The following is a 17,182-nucleotide window of genomic DNA, read 5'->3' on the forward strand; positions in this document are numbered from 1 at the left end:
AGACTGTTTTATGACTGGTGTGTTCCAAGCCTCACCTTAAGTTCTTTTTATAATCTGGCTAAAAAATTTACGCTCAATCACAGTTTTAACTTATTGTCCACAGTAAACAGGTGCCATTCGTTAACCAAAATGAAGAGATAAACTCGCTGACTCATGAATAAAGTCTGTGGCCATTCATTCAGATTGACAGACCAAATTAGTATGCACATACCAAATGTCCTGTGTCCCACCCATGCCCTCCCACTACCCATCATCTACCAAACCAATACTAGCTCAGTGTCAATTAAGTTCTGTAGTTTAAAGTTACGATGTAACAACTGTTTGGCATGTTTGGGGAGGGGGGGCAGAGGGGAAACACTAGCTTCAGAAGGTGAGGCTACGTGACAGAAAGCACCGATTACCAATTGGCTGTATCTGCTGCCAGATTTTCACTGTGTGATGGCAGCATTCCAGTGGATACTACAAAAATCTCCAGAAGTCGCCTACAGAGGATCATTGGACTTGGAGGCTCTTTCCCAGATTTTATTTGGCCACTATCTGGTCATAAATACATGTAGCTCTGTTCAGCCTAATCTTGACTCTTGCGCAAATTAACTGCACTCCCTCCTAAGTTGATTTGCCTCTGAATGAAATTCATTTGTAAGATAATCAACTCAGAATGGAGCACAATAAATTTTCACAAGAGTCAAGAATGCGCTGAAGAGCTCCGTGGTCACTAACACTGGCAGATTTGTAAAAACATATCTTTAAAGACTTTATCCTTGATGAGATGCTAAAATAAAGAAAGAACAGAAAGGGGGATACCGAAGTTTGGGCACATTAACAAAATGAATGCGTGAAGTCGCATGAGAAACATGGGGCTGGTACTTGTACTACTTCTAGTCGTAGGAACTTTATTTGCAAAGCATCGGCCGGCCTGTCCACTCTGTTTCAGTTTAAGGACAGGTTTCAGGTTTGACAACGTGTAATTAAATCACGGCTAGTACAGGGGTTTAAAAAAAGAGCAAAGATTGCTGCACTTACCAAAATCTACACACTGACTTGACTTCAGTTTACATGTATGTCTGGAACATACAATCTAATTATTTACTTGCTGAACTCCATAGAGTGACTTGGACCTTTTCAGTCAACTCCAGCCACTGCAGCATGTCCAATCACTAAGTTGTAAAATCACACAACACTGAAGAGCGCCACCTATACTTGAAGCAAACTCCGTGGGAAAATGAGCCGTTTGTGGATTTTGGAAACCACAAAGCAGGTCATGATTTTTGTAATACCAGCATGTATTGTCAATGAAAAATTGGTGAAATGCACAAGGGAATCCCTACGAATATTTCAAATAGATAAGAACAATTACAACTTCATTCCATGATCCAAAACCAGAGCACGAATGAAACATTTTCCCTTGTTAAATGTCAGCAGTAAGAGGTAAGGGATATAAAAGACAAGCCTTTTCTTCTCTTTTAGTAACCAAATAATGGTAAGACTTGTGGCACTATTATGATGGAAAATATGAAGCAAATGTGCTTACAAATTAAGTCTGCAAGTGTTCATGCCGAGGGAGTCGATCTTAGACCGGTTGTGACAGAGAACTCAGCCGGGATTTCTCGTGGCCCACATTTCTGCCAACAACATGGCCACGCGAGCTTCCCAAGTACTTGTTATTCCTTGATTTTTTTAAGCAGCATATTCGCCGTTTGATCAAGGTGTCAGACGTCGTTGTTTAAGTTTTAAAATATGGTTTAGATACCCAATTTTTTAGAAGTGCAATTTTCACACGATTTCTCTGTGAAATGATGGAAGTTTCAAATATCCGAGCGAAATCTTACGTCACAGTTTCCAAAATTGGTTTTATTTATCGGGCGTATTCAACAACCAAAGTCGGAAGAAATGCAGTATAGGCAATACCGACCGATAAAATATTGTTCATTGTTGAAACTGACATGAAAGTTGTTGGTGATGACAACTGGCGAATGCTTTGTGTGGTCGTTTTTTCCTCTGGGAAAGCACAAAACCTGCGGCTCCTGGGCGCCAAAGGTGTATGCACCTGCATCCTTCACATAATTGGGTGATTTCTCCTACGTACGCATAGACGACCCAAACATTATTAACATGTAGTTCGTGTCAAAATACCGCTAAATGCAAGAAACCGCTATTGCGGGCACGGTTGTTTATTCAAGCATTGTGCATTTGTTTTTGTTAAACCCCGGGCAATATTTCCACGTAAACCGCCAACTTCAGTGAATAAAATGGCGGACGGCGATAATTTGACTGCTGCCGAGCAAGTTGCACATGATGCTGCTGCAAAATCGAAGCAAAGGAGGAAGAGAAGACCGTCTGCGATCGGGCCGGTGGCCAAGCCCAAGTTCAAGGAGATGGTGGAGGAGGCCATTAGTGTAACCCAAGACAGCGGCGGGTCCTCGCTGCAGGCGATCAAGAAGTACCTAGCGGCCAACTACGGACTCGACAGCCACAATGCATACATTCGCAACGCCATCAAGAAGGGGGTCACCCGAGGGGAACTAATCCAGGTGAAGGGGTCCGGGGCCAGTGGGTCCTTCAAGCTGAGCTCGGCGTCCGCGGCCAAACCGGCCAAGAAGACCAGTCGGCAGAAGGACTCGGACAAGGTCCGGCAGGAGAAGGACGCCAAGTCAGCTCGTGAGGCGCAGAGGATCGCCCGAAACGCCACGAAGGCTCGGAAAGAGCGGAAGGCCAAGCGCGGGACCCAGGAAAAACAGAAGAAGCTGAAATCCAAGCCGTCCAAGGGGACGAGGAAAATCAAGACTCACAAGAAAGTGGAGAAGAAAAAGAAGACAGCCAAGAAGACGCCCAAGGCCAAGAAAGGGTCGATAAAGTGACTTGGGCCTAAAGGAGATCACAGTGATCGGAAAATTTTTGCATGGCTCATGAACAGCCTGAAATTGTAGACTCATCTGACCGTGGAGGAAGGAAACATCCAAAGAAGTTTTCTTTCGATGACATCGACAGTACAATGCATCATATATCAATCCTGGACAGAACACATATTTCTGTCTGTTACGGGCAGTCTAGTAGAGATTGTACAGAAAACATCGTTTCATGTACTTGAGAAAACTTTCATAGAAATTTTGTCACTTGGAAAATATATGCATGTTTTTATGGCCTTTTAGCCAGTCAGTGTTGTAAAATTATGTGCAGAGTTGATACGAAAATTGCTGTTGTCTGACAACTTGTCAGGATGTGCATGTATGATTAGGGTCAAGGTAACAATGTGCTGTCATCTTGTCGGTTCAATAACTCATATTTTTCCCCCACCTCAAAACCAGATCCACTTTTTGACTACTGTTCATTTCTGTCGATGACAATGCAACCACACAGGCACGACCGCTGTTTCATTTATACAGCTTCACCTTTTTTTTAATGTGCAGCTCATGCAGGTCATGTATATTATGAAAATGTATTCAGTTCGAGTTCTTACTGTATACGTTCTAGTTGATGTATGCGTGCGCCGCTTCACATATTATTAGCACTAAGAGCTGAATAAAACAATGAATACTTGCCAACTTGGACTGGTAGACGTGCACGCCCAAAGGAAATTTATACAGGGTAGGGGAAATGCTACACATGAGTATGTAGTACTTAAAGCCCTGTCACACTGCAGCCACTCGGCCTGGGTTGAACTTGACTCGAGAAGGCCCAATGGCCAATTTGGGTTCGGTTTTATTCCACGTGTGGAATGTGTTTTGCCGCTATCTAGAAAACATGTTGTAACCTGCTTTTGTAAGCACGTCGGCCACTCTTGGCAAATACTTTTCAAAGCTTTCCAGCTTTTTTTTTTTTTTCACTTTTCTGATCATGAAAATGACATGTACAGCACTCAAATACATGTACATATGCCAAAATAAAAGACGAGTTCAACTTGGGGCAAAATCAATCTCAGGGGTGAATCTAGCTTGGCCTCCGGTTTAAAAACTTTCCAGTGTGAAAGGTGGCAAGTTTCAGCCCTAGTGTCACCCCGGTATCCCCGATTCGCTCAGTGTGAAAAGGCCTTTAGCATGTTAAAGTACATTTTCAAAAAAGTCGACAGCTACCATACTACTGCTCTATGTGTTAAATGTCTCAAATCATGAATCCCATTTGCATTCCTCCAAGCACAAAAATTGCCCAATTGTGTCCATTTACATAAACTTTAGAAGTCACTACCTGTAACAAAGTGAAACAATGACATATCAGGTCAATATGCTATCAAAGGAACACTTGTACTGCATGTATAATGATGCACAATCAGAGGCAATACGTGGAGAGTAGTGATGATAAACAGAATGTTGACCCATGTGCAGAGGCCGGCCTGTATACAGAAATATAACTAAATACATCGGACAAAATGTGCAATGGGCAAACACTACTGAATTTGTTAAGAGTGGTTTCCCTCCAGAAAAAAATTGGCACATCCATGCATAGGGGAACGTAGTTATAACACGTTCCTTGGGAGTTAACAAATTACCTTGTTATAACAGATACCTTGTATTATCAGGAATAGATAAAGACTTCGGACCTAAAATTGCCCATGTTCTAAATATGACTTTCTATTGTCAGTGCTCTTCCTATCTGTGTTTGACTGTAATTCTAAAATTGCTTACAACTGATTTATCCTTTCAAGTTTCAGCTGAATACTCTTTGGAAATGTTAGAACCTAAACTCAATCACTGAAATTCTGTAAATGCTTAACACTCGGCAATGTTGGGATGTCTGGCTGAATACATCATTTGAAATTCTAAATCAAGTTCACTTGGACGAAAAACCACACTAATCCTGAGAAGGACAGATACATGTACTAGGCAGTGGTGTGCATTCACTGGATAAATTGATACATGCATGAACAGGTGTGTAGGAGAATAACTCAAGAATATAAAACCTCCATCCTGAGCTGTGGGAAAAAACACCTCGGTGAGCAGTGTAGTGGTGATCAGGTGACCACTGGCAGAGATCGGGGGGGGGGAGATGGGATTTGACCTGGGGGATTACCAGTATAATCATCCCTCCGCACACACATTTTCAGTCACTGTGTGCCATGCTGAAATTACCCCCCCCCACAAGAAATCTCTGCCCATGCAGGTGACCACCAGCAACCAACCAGTCACTAGGCTAGATGCATTAAGATTACCATGATATTGCATTATGGGCCAGAAACAGTCACACAACTTACCAAATTATACATGTGAACAACTGGCAGCAGTAAAGTAATCGTCGTGTCAATACACAGTGGACAAAATAATTCTTTATCATTGCACGTGACCACACAAATTATATACGAAAATCATTAAGTACAATAAACGGCATTTGCCAACAATGAAGGTGTTAAATTTCAAACACCATAAATATCAAATCAGATTAAATCATTAGAATATACCTCACAAAACTGTTTCTTCAAAGTAGTGAACACAAACCATATTGTAAATCAAGAACACATTACCACATCATAAGAGTGAAAAAAAAATTGAGCTGGAAAGGCTAATTCGGTTACAACAAATAAACCACCCCCAAAACATCATCATTAGAAAGTTGTGTATATTCCATATTTTTTTTCCCCACGACTCAAGTCAAACACCGGCGATGACATCAAGTCTAAACTCAAGCTCCCAGCTGTTTGTGCACCAGATGTTGACCCTTCCATTTACATCCAATCCCTATTTCTCTGAAGGAAGGCCCAGTTGATACGGACGGACTTGTATGACCACCAAGCCTGCCTCTCAACAAAACTGTCAAATCAACATAACAGTCTGCAAAGATCAACATCCCAGAACTTATGGGCTGCCTGGCACGAGCATACTATGCAGTCAGAATGCAAACACACAGGTGTACACTTCAATATCCTTTTTACAAGGCTAACTACATTTCATAGCTTACAACATGTACTAACATTAGTCTTTGCAGCTAGACAGAGTACTAAAGTGTGACATCACTGTGAACCAGAAAGTGGAGTGCAAACGAATGGAGTAGGCGCGCGTGTTGGTTCACGCGCTGGTTCTCGCACTAATGCCTTTTACACGCTAATTGTGCACGCGACGTATTCACTTTGGTACTCTATGATGGTGCTTCCGAACATTTAACAATAAAATGTTGCGCGTTGCCCCCTTTCAACTGTAGAGATTTTCATGCAAGGTGATGTCATTACTACACTCATTTTTTTTACAGTATCTACAAGTGGAAGGTGACCTGAGCTGGAAGCAAAAGGTCAAACCACAGGTCACCAAGCCAGTCAAGACAATTGGTCGTAAGACTGCAACATGTCAACTTTGCCCCTCCTCAAAACACATATTTGCATGCAAATGGCCATCCCTTCTAATTAAGCATGCACATGAATATTCAAATATTTGGCAGCCAATCAGCAGTAACTCCTGCTTACTGATTTCCCTTACTGACAAACATCAGCAGGATTCTATATATATATACACATATACATGTATATGCTATTTGCACATTATCCATGCCGGTCTGACTACATATTTATTATTTTAACGTTATTTACAATGGAAAGATCCTTTCCATGTTTCTTAAGTATACTACTTGAAGCTATGAAATGTCCCCGAAAAGTATTTTCCTACACTAAAGTTAAATTTGACAACCCAAACTTGCATTAGCTTTAGCAATATTTCAAATCCTTCAAGGTTCAACTTACGTGGACAGGAAATGTACAAATACAGGTGGAATTTCTGCAGGAAATAGTCAATTCAGTTTAAAAGGGAACATATTTCACAGAGGTTACTTAGTTTGTAACCCCTTTAATATAACATTTTGGTACAACAAATGAAGACAACCTTTGAAACAGCCCACAGCTTGCTTCATGGTGCAATGCCTTCTCATATGATTTCAATACTTTTTTCTTTTAAATAGATACAAAATAAAGGTGACCCTTGTAAATACAACTACTCTTCTTTAGAACAGCTTTTAAAAAAATGAACAAAATGTGACGGGGTAAACTTTCTGACTTGCGCCTAACATTACCCACAATATACGGTGAACTGCAGAGGGGGTAAGGTCAGAGGTTGAAGGTCAAAGGTCCCAGCTAAAGAGGTGATGTTTGATCAGCATGTCTTGGACGCTGTCCTTCAGGGTTGCTGGCCTCTGCTGGGGGGACGAAACAACAAAGAGGCATCAGGCAATTTGAAAGTAGACAGGATAAATTCAAGGAGTAAACCCTGAAAAATGGTTGACCCTCTCAAGTCTGTCCCATGCCCAATCATTTTCACTTGGCATGAATATGCTTGTAGACATTCATTTTAAGAACATGCGCAAGATTTCTACTGAATCTGACAATGGATTCTGTTGTGGTCATACATACTTCATGGCCTCCACCGTGCCAGCCTTCATGCATTGAGCATGTCAACAAGAAACGTCAACATTTTTGGCTGAGCTGTGTCAGAAAAATGGATGTTTCACGAGACTGGCATGTCCAATTTTCATAAAACTGGTGTCAAAATGATCATAATTTATGGCTAAATAAACACCTGAAGGCTTGGCATAGAACAAATGGAACTGGAACGATATCAGAGAAAATGTCTAGGGGAGATTCCACCCCCCCTCGGTTCTTATGGGGTTAATGAATAAAATGGATGCCCCACTCCAAGCTAATTCCAGTAACAAATTACTGTATTTCCTCCCTCTAGTTGCCTTTTGTCTCCTAGCGGCGACCAAGCAGAAAATGCTTCACAAAGTGCATATGCAGAGTGTTGGAAAATAAGCATGTGTATTCTAGAGGGCGCTGTTCGGCGTGCTACCACCTGCGCGACTCCTTTGTGGCTGCCATACTTTGAGGGATGAAAGTCTCAAATCCATTCTTATTTTCCCATAAAAGGGGGCATTTTCGCCTGACTGGCATAAGTGATACAGACAACTGTATAAGCCGTGCACCATCAAACAATTGCTGTTCCTGCCAATTGTTAACTGCTGTTCGCGAGCTGTTGGTGCTGAGTTATTGAACCTGGAGCTTGCATACACCTTGAAGTGAACGCTGTCCGGTGTGCTGTTCTTGATTTTCCTTATCCTTATCGGCCAGCAGTAAGATCTGCCCCTCCCCCACCTACACCAACAGAAGTAATTGATTGCAAGTGCCTAACAGCACTTGTTATAGAGTCAGTCTGTACCAAATAATGCACAACCTTGCGCCGGTAGTTTGACACTGAGCAAAAATATCAACCAAGAACTGCTCACAAGCACTGCATTTCCACTTGTAAGCTATTTGCTTAGTAAATATTTTGCGTGCTAAGCAAATTTCTGACGTGGGCGCCTCCTTGAAATAGGGGCGGGTGACGACAACTACAGGCAAAAAAAGAACTTTGCGATGTTCTTACTCCGATTCTGGGAAGTCCTTTCTTTTGCGGTATCTCCCAGTCTTGGGACAGGTTGAAGGCAAACTGCGACAGGATGCGCAGCTCGCACTTGATCTGTACCCAGCCGGGACTGCGCATGAAGGACCAAGGATAGTACCACTTCTCAATGATCTTCTCGCAGGAGCACAGGCACTCCAGCCACAGGTGCAGAACTTGCTCGCTGGGTAGAGGCAGAGTGAAGAACGATAAATCAAATTAGACTTTTTCAAGGCCTGAAGTATGATAAACCATTATGCAAGATATCAATGGGAATGGGGCTGGCTCCAAAAGTGGACTGACTCACAAGTGGTGTGTTTGAGTCTTCATGAGTTCATTCAGATTCAACCTTGTGCCCACAGTCTCCCTTCTTTGACACAGCACACAAGGGCATTCCGAGGTTGAAGTTGCCCTGTGGCAACTACTCAAAAGCACCCATAGCTGAAAGTGGTCTTGTTACTAGATAAAAAGAATACTTTGAAAAAGAAAACCTTTTTTTGCCTAATTTTGCTCAAATTTCCCCCCTCCCCTTAGGACCTGCCTTTGTGTCAGGTCAAAAGAGATGCAGAAATGACAACAGGGTTTCATTTCAGGGGTTTCCTCAAGTTTTGTGAGCAACCACTGTAAAGTTGCTCAGCACTTGATCTTGTTCTGGAGAGCATAACAATCTGCAATGTGCACTTTAATTCCTTGTCCTTTCATGTACACGATCTGATTTTGACAGCTGAGGAAAAAAACACAAGAACACTTTGAAAAATTTGAGAAGTCAATCAAGAAATACACAATATGAAACACTGAAAAGGGTTGACTCTTCATATTAAAAAACTCACAAATTTGGTACAATTAATTCAACACTAAAACATTTCATACATGTACTTCTAAATCTGACCTACTTCAAAGACAGATCCTAAAAAGTAGAATCAACCCTTTTTAAGAATTCCAGCAGGCTATTATCGGCCTGCCCTTTTCCAAATGGAATCAGCACAGGGCACTCTGTACAAAAAGATATGAGCACTGCATACTCCATCACACTCACTTCAGTCCTTGACAGATGAGAGAGCGGAGTTTGACATCCATCTGAGCGTGGGCCGAGTCGTGGGTTAGATTGACTGACTGGACGGATCTGTACAGCAGCTCTTCAGGCGTCAGGACTTTGCCGTCTTCGTCCAGGCGGTAGGTCTTGCACAGCACCAGGCGGGAGTAGACCGATTCAAAGTCCTTCTCTACCTCTTTGCAACTTGCCTGGCGGACAGGATCAATCAAATCACTGAGGGTTCAACTATGTAGCTAGTGTGGCAACTGCAGGTTTCCACTGGATGACATGGTTGGCTCTCGAATGATTAAATTGTGGCGAAAACAATACAATCTGGTCCATGCAAATGGCCTTCCTTAAGACCAGTAGGTACTTCAGACAAATGCAAAGGAAGCAGATTACATGTCACAAATCTTTGCATAGAAATTTCCTGGGCATGAAACATATACATCTGGCATCATACAAACCAGCATCTAAGGTCTTAAATTTAGCAATATCAAATATGGAGTGAAGACATGTTGCAAAGGTCCTTGTGATACTAAGTTAACTTTACTCAGTAATCCAAACCAAATGAAGAACTCTCACAAGAAAATGGCTAAAAGTTTCCACCTGATTTGTGTCAACTAAAATCGGCAGCACAGATTTGCAGAAAAACCGGGACTGGAAAAGAGTATACAGGCATTCGGCTGATCTTGTAGTGGCTATTTATCATGAATACATGGAGAAGACACAAGACAGAAACACTCACAATGCCAGTTACCCAAATCGAGTGGTAAAACCTGGTTTAACTTCATGCAAATTTGTTGGGATAGTGGTGATTAAACTAATGCCACTGGTATTACAATCAAACTACCGTCACTGACACCAGCTTTGGTGTCACTCTTGCAGGAAGCAATTGCGAATTGGCCTTGATACTGCAGTTTTCACTGTGGAATGGAAATGACACAGTGGCTACAATGTGGCACGGTTGATGTTCTTCTCAGTTACCAACCTCTTCAATGAACAGCCAAGGATGGCAGGGCCCACCCAAGATTGAAGGCTGCTTCAAGCCATGCTCAAATAGACTCTTCAAAGTTGGACACAACCTGAAGAAAAAAGTATAACATCTCACAATCAATAAGGTTGTTGCGCATGGATTGATATCGGCCAAGCAATAAAAAATGGAGAGAACTAAACACCGATTTGAACAAAGAATGTTCAACTGTGTAGTTACTGGTTCATTCTCTGAACACACAGATGTGAATTTAACAAACAAGTTCCCAATTAGAAGTATTTGGTTCACTAATACAAATGCTGTGATATTTTTATCATTATTACACTCCCTAATGCAATGTGCAACACTATTTTTGAAATGCTCTTCAGCCTCTTCCGCACTCCATATCATAATTCCTTTTGGTCTGAACTGATTATAAAAAGGCTCAAAGCTGGTGGATCTTCAAGGAGAAATCAATGGAAGGTGAAGGAGAAGAAAGTACAAACCTCGTACAAAGTCTGAAAAAAAAATGAGTTCAAACTGCCCAGGTTGGGGGTCAGACTGACTAGGAACATGACAAAAGTTGGTCTGGTATCAAACATGCTTGTACGAGCACTCCGGTACTGGCACTAGTTGAACAATAAAGCCCCTGACTGAAGCTGAGCACATTTCAACAAGTGCACATATTAAACGCAACTATGCAAAATGCTGCTGAAAGCCAAACGCGTCATGAGATGGGAGCGAGTACTTCGGCACCGATGGACAAATAGGACAAAAAACTAACAGGTGCACGGGAAAGTCGCATATGTCGTGACTGTTTGGGTAGGTACAACGCCGCAGACCCAAGTTTTTCTCAACCTTGGCTTCAACTCAGCATGTTTTAATTCCAACATGGACATCAGGGACACTTGAGATCACACTTTAACCATCTTTGCTGAAAATCAGATGCACTCACGTTCCCCTGACGAGGTCTGTGATGGTCTCGGTGACTGAATCGTCCCCAGCGCTTGTGTACTGCTTACTCCGCTCGTCCAGAAGCTCCACAAACTTGGCAGGAAACCAACCTGATAAAAAAAGTGGCAGTCTCACAATCTATTTTCAAAAAGAAGCGAATGGGAGCAACGTTGCTGTGTGGGATACCTCTTCCATTCTAGGGGGATCGCAAGGTAGTTGAGTTAGGTTTTTTTCACAAAATATTACAACAGTGATGAATTGATGAGAATGCGGGGTCGCAGGATAATTTTGTTACCTCTGAGGCCATTCAGTTCACCAACCCAGCAATGTTCATCCTTCTGAGAGATAATCTACAAGACAAGCATACCGCATGAAACAGTACAAAAACAAAGCTTTGGAAATTCAAGAAATTACTTTCAACAGACGTTTTTTCATGATTTAAAAGCACATATCAATTCTAAAAACCTTCAAAACTTCAGTGCTTTGGAAAACAGGTTAATACTTTTACAAAATGCAGTAGACAATAACGAGGGTTTTGGAACACAGTTACGAGACAGTCAAGACTCACTGTGATGATGTCATTTTTGCGGAAGCCAAGCTCGTCGTCGTCATGTCTCTCAAAGTCCAGCAGGGCCTTGGCCCTCCGTCTCCGGTTCCTCGTCACGTTGACAAACTGCTCGTGGTCCTTCTGGTGACTCTCCAGCGAGTAGTCTGGCACCAGGGACTGTACAAGTCCAAAAAAAAAAACACCTGTTGTGAGCTTTGTATTGAAACAGCTATCTAGACATCTTTACAGCCATCATTTATGTCTGGTTCCTAAGGGAACAGAAACTTTCACACCAGTCATTAACAGTAAGACTGAAAGTATCTTTTTCCAATTAGCCTAGGGGAATATTCAATCACTTTTGGAAGAAACGATTAACTGACATACGGGCGTTTCACAATAGTGCGCCTCCGGGAGTTTGTAACGCCTTGGCCAATTGCGATGTGCAAAATCTGTCTACCCAATGCATGTTTGGAGAGGGTTGACAGACTTCTCACGTTGTGATTGGCCAACGTGTGGCAAACTCTTGGAGGTGCACTCTTCAGAATCGCCCGTATTGTTTTCAACACTACCTTTGTTTCAAGTGTTTCAAGGGCCTGACCCACTCAACTCAAGGAGCGTTTCATTTGTTGTCTTCTTTTCTTTTCAACTAACGAGTTGGTATAATTATCTCAGCACAGTATTCACTGGCCTCAATTAAAGAGAAAAACACCAGGGAAAGATTTCTGGAGACTACTCATCCTGAAAAGCCAAGTGATCCAAGAATATATTTATCCTCTTCCTTCAATAAGCATGCATCATACACCACCACAAGCTACAAACAATTGGGAAGCAATGAAGACGGGGTATTCTGCCGAAATTGTAAATTCCATTTAAGGGGCGTCAGAAGGATTTCCCGTCCCAGCACACGCCGAATATCTGCTACTGCTCGGTTCCCGTGAAGAGCAAACGGCCAGGGTGTGAAACATGCAAAGAGCTCACCATTTTAGCATTCTTGGGATCGATGGACTGGAAATGGCGACCGATCTGGAGGATGGACTCCCTCAGGTCTGAGACGAGCTCAGTCTGCCGGATGTTCTTGGCTTTTAGGTCCTCACTCTCGTTCAAGCCTGGTTGAGGACGATGATAGGGAAGTGAGCCAAGATGTGAGAGCATGCTCGGTCTAAGGGAGAAGACTCGCTGCTCGTACTTACAAGAAAACCAGTCCGTGTTTGTACTCGAAGGATTTCTTGTACTCGTGTTCAAAAGGCGACAATATTCCCATGCGTAGCCTCTCAAGAGAGTAATTTCTATCTTTGTACCAGCAGCAAGTCATCCCTAACTTTACTTGCACCAAGAAAGTCTGGTACCTATCCTTTCAGAATTTCCTAAAAGAGAAAAATCCCTGTACTAAGAGCCTATGCATGAAAAATATTACTGAGCTCACATAGGCAAGGCAAAACCCTCCGAGCACGTGACAAAGTGTATACGATCTTTCACTTACTTCAACATCTAGGCATAATGTATACACTCCAAATTCTGTACACCCACAATACTCAATGGGTATGCATCCATCCCTTGAAACTCTTGACAGTAAATCTGCCTTATTAAAAAATAATTTACCACAATGGCGTGGACGAACTGACACCCTTGGCAGTGATCAAATATCTGAAGTTTGCAACAATGCATAACCCAAAGCAATGCATCACGTAAACTTCTATGACTTCCCTTCCATGACTATCCCAGTTCCGGAAGGGGGACTGTTTCAGAAAACATTTTGTCAACACTCACCGAAGAGACTACCCATAAAAGACTTTTTCCTGTGTAGCTGGCGTTTGTGTATGTGCTGAAAAGTAAAGAGAGAATGAACATGAAACTCTTGTAGGGCTGAGTCAATTCGAATAATTCACTATTCGAATATTCGACCTTCAGTTTGATTGAATATCCGAATATTCGGTTGCACCGACCAGCAGATTGTTGATAACCATACACAAAATCAGTTGCAATAACGCACCACAATAGTACATTATGATCAATATAATAGCTTCTAGGAGTATCTCCAGCCTCGATTTAGCAAAATTGAAGAGATGAACAAGACTTCTTGCCCTGTTGAAGATTTCTATTCCTTTAAATTGTTTCATGACTAATTTACTTTTTAATCGTTGTAAGATTTCTGACGCTTTTCATTTGAATCTGCTTGAAACAAGCCTCCATGGAATAACTTTTCTCATTTAAACAAAAGAAAATTTTCCCTTTTTCATGAATTTTGCTTTCAAATATTCAAATTTGAAAAATAATATTCGAATATTCGACAACTGGTCAAATATTCAGTTTCTCAGACTTTCGGCACAGCCCTAAACTCTTGACCACTAGGAAAACAAGCAATGGATTTCATTTTAGTGGGGTTAGATAAATACTGCTCTTTTCGATAATCCTCCTCATTATAGACAAAGAAAGATTCCAAACTCGGACCTCATTTAAAACTACAAAATGCTAATGGCAGTAAGTACCCTGGCTGCTACCATAATTAACTTTGATATCAAAGTCAAAGGGATCAGGGAAGTTTTTCATAGTATGTGGTTCTCCTTAAAAAACGTCTTCAGAAGCAGTTCAGAAATTAAAGGATCTTAATCATCAAAATGAACAGGAGGACCCAGTAATTTCATCAATGATTCAAGCAGACAGGAACCAACCTGCTTTGGTAAGTTCCCGGTATTCTCCGGGTTGACAATCGCCCCTTGCTCTGCCATCAAGTAGGCCAGGTGCTTCCGTCGGTGGGTGTCAACGATGATGTCCGTCAAGGAGGCCGAGTGCTTCATTCCCACCTGAAGGTAACACCAAAAACCATAAATGAGGTTCTTCATGACCAAAATAGGCTTGAATCTCACAGCTATACTGAAAAAATTTATCCTTTAGAAAAATAACTTCATCTTTTTTAAATTTAAAAGAATCAAGAAAATTTGGGGCTCACAAGACTTTTCAGTACAGCAAACAGAGAGCGCAAGTCGGCCTTTACACGAAAAAAGTCTCAAGGGAAAATTGAATATTTGAGATTTGCTACATTCTGAAATGGTGTGATCTTACATTCCACTGAAACTGTATTGACAGCAAGGGAAGACTTTCTTGTACACAAAATGGCATCAGGGTTAATGTGGATATATGGTGGAAGAAGTGATCAGGGTGGGTGGCATGCAACAAGCAGGGTAAAAAAAACATGCCAGTGTCATTAAAACTTAGTAAGACATTTTAAAAAGCTCCTCTGTAACAAAGAAGTTGTAATGAAAGGACTTCGTGTTGTTTGATTCGATACCGGTGTGAGAAGGAAGAAGAAGCCTGGTTTATACCATGCTAAAAAAAAGCAAAGGGGAATTTTCACAGTGTCAACTGAAACTTGTCATTGACATGTCTGGCATGACCTGAGTTAATCCGCCTCACTCTCATGATCCAAAGATGTATGGGCCAGGCTTGGAATCTTTCATTTGTGACACAAGTACCCTTTTAAAGAATTGTGGCAAAAACATACATGCGACACAGTTTTCTGTCATAACGGAGGCTTTGGCCGAATGAATTCATGATCTCTGTCACTACTTTCCCTTAGTACATGCACCTTTGCTGTAGTCTCTAAAAACCCCATATTAGGTGGCAACCGTTTTACAAGGCAACCCTATAAGGTGGCACCCAGAGCTGTAGATTGAGAGAGTAGCGTCAACTTCAGACTTTGGAGCCAAAATGCTGTCCATTATGTGTGACCCGCAGCAAGCAGCTATTGTGTGCTAATTGTCCATGTGCACTGATGAATAATATAGCATTTTGATTCCAACTGAGACACTCTTGTCACAACTCTCTCTACAAGCAGCTCTGGTGGCACTCTTCTGAGGTGGTCCCCCTGTAAGGCGGCAAATCATGTAAGACACCCCTAAAATGAACACTATAGGTACACTGTGCCCACATAGATGTTTAAATGGCCTCTGTGCACAAACACAAAATGTTGTTGATGGGCCTGACCACGACTTCCCACTTGAATCACTTTTGATGAATGAGGCCAGCTTCAGCCTTACTTCAGCCTTCAAATAGTTTCTTTTTGGAAGGACAGTAACGCACCACAGATTTGTCACGGGGGAGGGGGCTCAAATGGAAATTTACCCCCAAAGCAGCTCCAGATGGTCAAACCCCCCTCCCCAGTTGCAGCACAGGTGACTGTGGGTGTACACTGTATCTTCGTTTTTCAAAGAAGAAAAAAACAGAGTTGGCGGGAGGCTTAAATCCCCAGCCCCCCCCCTTGGGTGAACCACTCTGGAAGGACATGCAGACAGCAGTTAATATCTTAAGATAACAATCAACATACTTCTAGATACAACAGGGCAGGGAAGGGGATTATGAATTTGAGGAACAAGCATTCTAAACTTGCAAAGCACACCTGGGGGAAAAAATTGCATGCCTGCCTGGAGCACAAACGTGTACACCTTTGATAAACAACGGGCAGGTTACATACTGTATAAGCAGGGACACTCAATCACTTTCCCATGCAATGCAGCATGGGGCAAAACACAGAGTCAAAACATTTCTGTCATTCGTGGCTTCTACGGGGGGGGTGAAGGTCTAACTGAATGATAGGGATTCTAGCAAGTCTATCTACCTAACAGACTATTTGCAATACTTCTGAAAACCAAATGGCGTTGGATTTTCATCCTCCCGCCAAGTACCGACCCAATGGTTAATGTTCGGGCCAGTTTGTTTCATGCAGATCCAGATCAGGATCAGTGATTCGTCGTTGGTTCACTGACACCAGAACCTGCCTCATGGATTGAGCAAACCTGCGATAGGATCACCAATTGAGATCCAGACCAGGGTGAAACAAACTGGCCCTATGGCTTTCATTTTAAACAACTTGGTTATCATTCAGGGTTAGCACGAAGACTAAAAACTGACAGCTATTGGTTACAAATTGATTGATTGTGGCCATAATTAAACATCCGTGCTGCTGGCAAAACAAAGCCCCACCTGCTGCTTAACTCATTCGGTTGTTCATCAGAACACACCGTCACATCTGGCAACAGGCAAGTTTTAGATATAATTACACATGTAACTTTATACCTATGTTAATGACATGCAACCACTGTACATCTGTGTCAGTGTAATACATTACATGCCTCCGAATGTTCCACAAAGCATTACACTACTGCTGCTGTAAAAAGGTTGAACACAGAAAAATCTAAGTCTGGACTCCAAATGCCCCAATGTGGAATGCAGCAACATTTTCTTTTTTAAGGGACCAGAAATAAGGCTTGACTGGCAGCAAGCAAGCTTTCTTATGCTGTGGTAATCGTTCACACAATGTGTACATGTAGCATTAA

At 42.1% G+C, this 17,182-nt stretch overlaps 2 protein-coding genes across 9 annotated transcripts in view; one reads left to right on the plus strand and one right to left on the minus strand.

The window, feature by feature from the left end:
- Window positions 1-2,134: 2,134 nt before the first annotated feature.
- Window positions 2,135-3,548, plus strand: LOC110980215 (uncharacterized). The gene has a single exon (XM_022236665.2). It carries the CDS (start codon window positions 2,250-2,252, stop codon window positions 2,856-2,858), a length of 609 nt encoding a protein of 202 aa, XP_022092357.1. The 5' UTR covers window positions 2,135-2,249; the 3' UTR covers window positions 2,859-3,548.
- Window positions 3,370-17,182, minus strand: part of sgsm3 (small G protein signaling modulator 3) — a 39,314-nt gene continuing 25,501 nt past the window's right edge. For 6 of the 8 annotated variants that reach the window (XM_022236672.2, XM_087138729.1, XM_087138731.1 and 3 more), the window contains 10 exons: window positions 14,522-14,653; window positions 13,620-13,674; window positions 12,831-12,958; window positions 11,874-12,029; window positions 11,601-11,655; window positions 11,307-11,415; window positions 10,370-10,463; window positions 9,382-9,587; window positions 8,331-8,529; window positions 3,370-7,107 (listed from right to left, as the gene is read on the minus strand). In XM_022236672.2, coding sequence (XP_022092364.1) covers window positions 7,033-7,107; window positions 8,331-8,529; window positions 9,382-9,587; window positions 10,370-10,463; window positions 11,307-11,415; window positions 11,601-11,655; window positions 11,874-12,029; window positions 12,831-12,958; window positions 13,620-13,674; window positions 14,522-14,653 — 1,209 coding nt within the window. In that variant the 3' untranslated portion in view covers window positions 3,370-7,032. The remainder of the gene's footprint in view (window positions 7,108-8,330; window positions 8,530-9,381; window positions 9,588-10,369; window positions 10,464-11,306; window positions 11,416-11,600; window positions 11,656-11,873; window positions 12,030-12,830; window positions 12,959-13,619; window positions 13,675-14,521; window positions 14,654-17,182) is intronic. The other 2 variants (XM_087138734.1, XM_087138730.1) reach the window with 1 other exon arrangement.

The sequence above is a fragment of the Acanthaster planci genome, linkage group LG07 (genome assembly GCF_054643075.1).
Source record: "Acanthaster planci isolate LZ-2023a linkage group LG07, COTS_SCS, whole genome shotgun sequence".
In the NCBI taxonomy this organism is placed as follows: Eukaryota; Metazoa; Echinodermata; class Asteroidea; order Valvatida; family Acanthasteridae; genus Acanthaster; species Acanthaster planci.

Bases quoted from the DNA above. Each gene is read 5' to 3' on its own strand.
- LOC110980215 (XM_022236665.2), top strand. From the start codon at position 2,250: ATGGCGGACGGCGATAATTTGACTGCTGCCGAGCAAGTTGCACATGAT.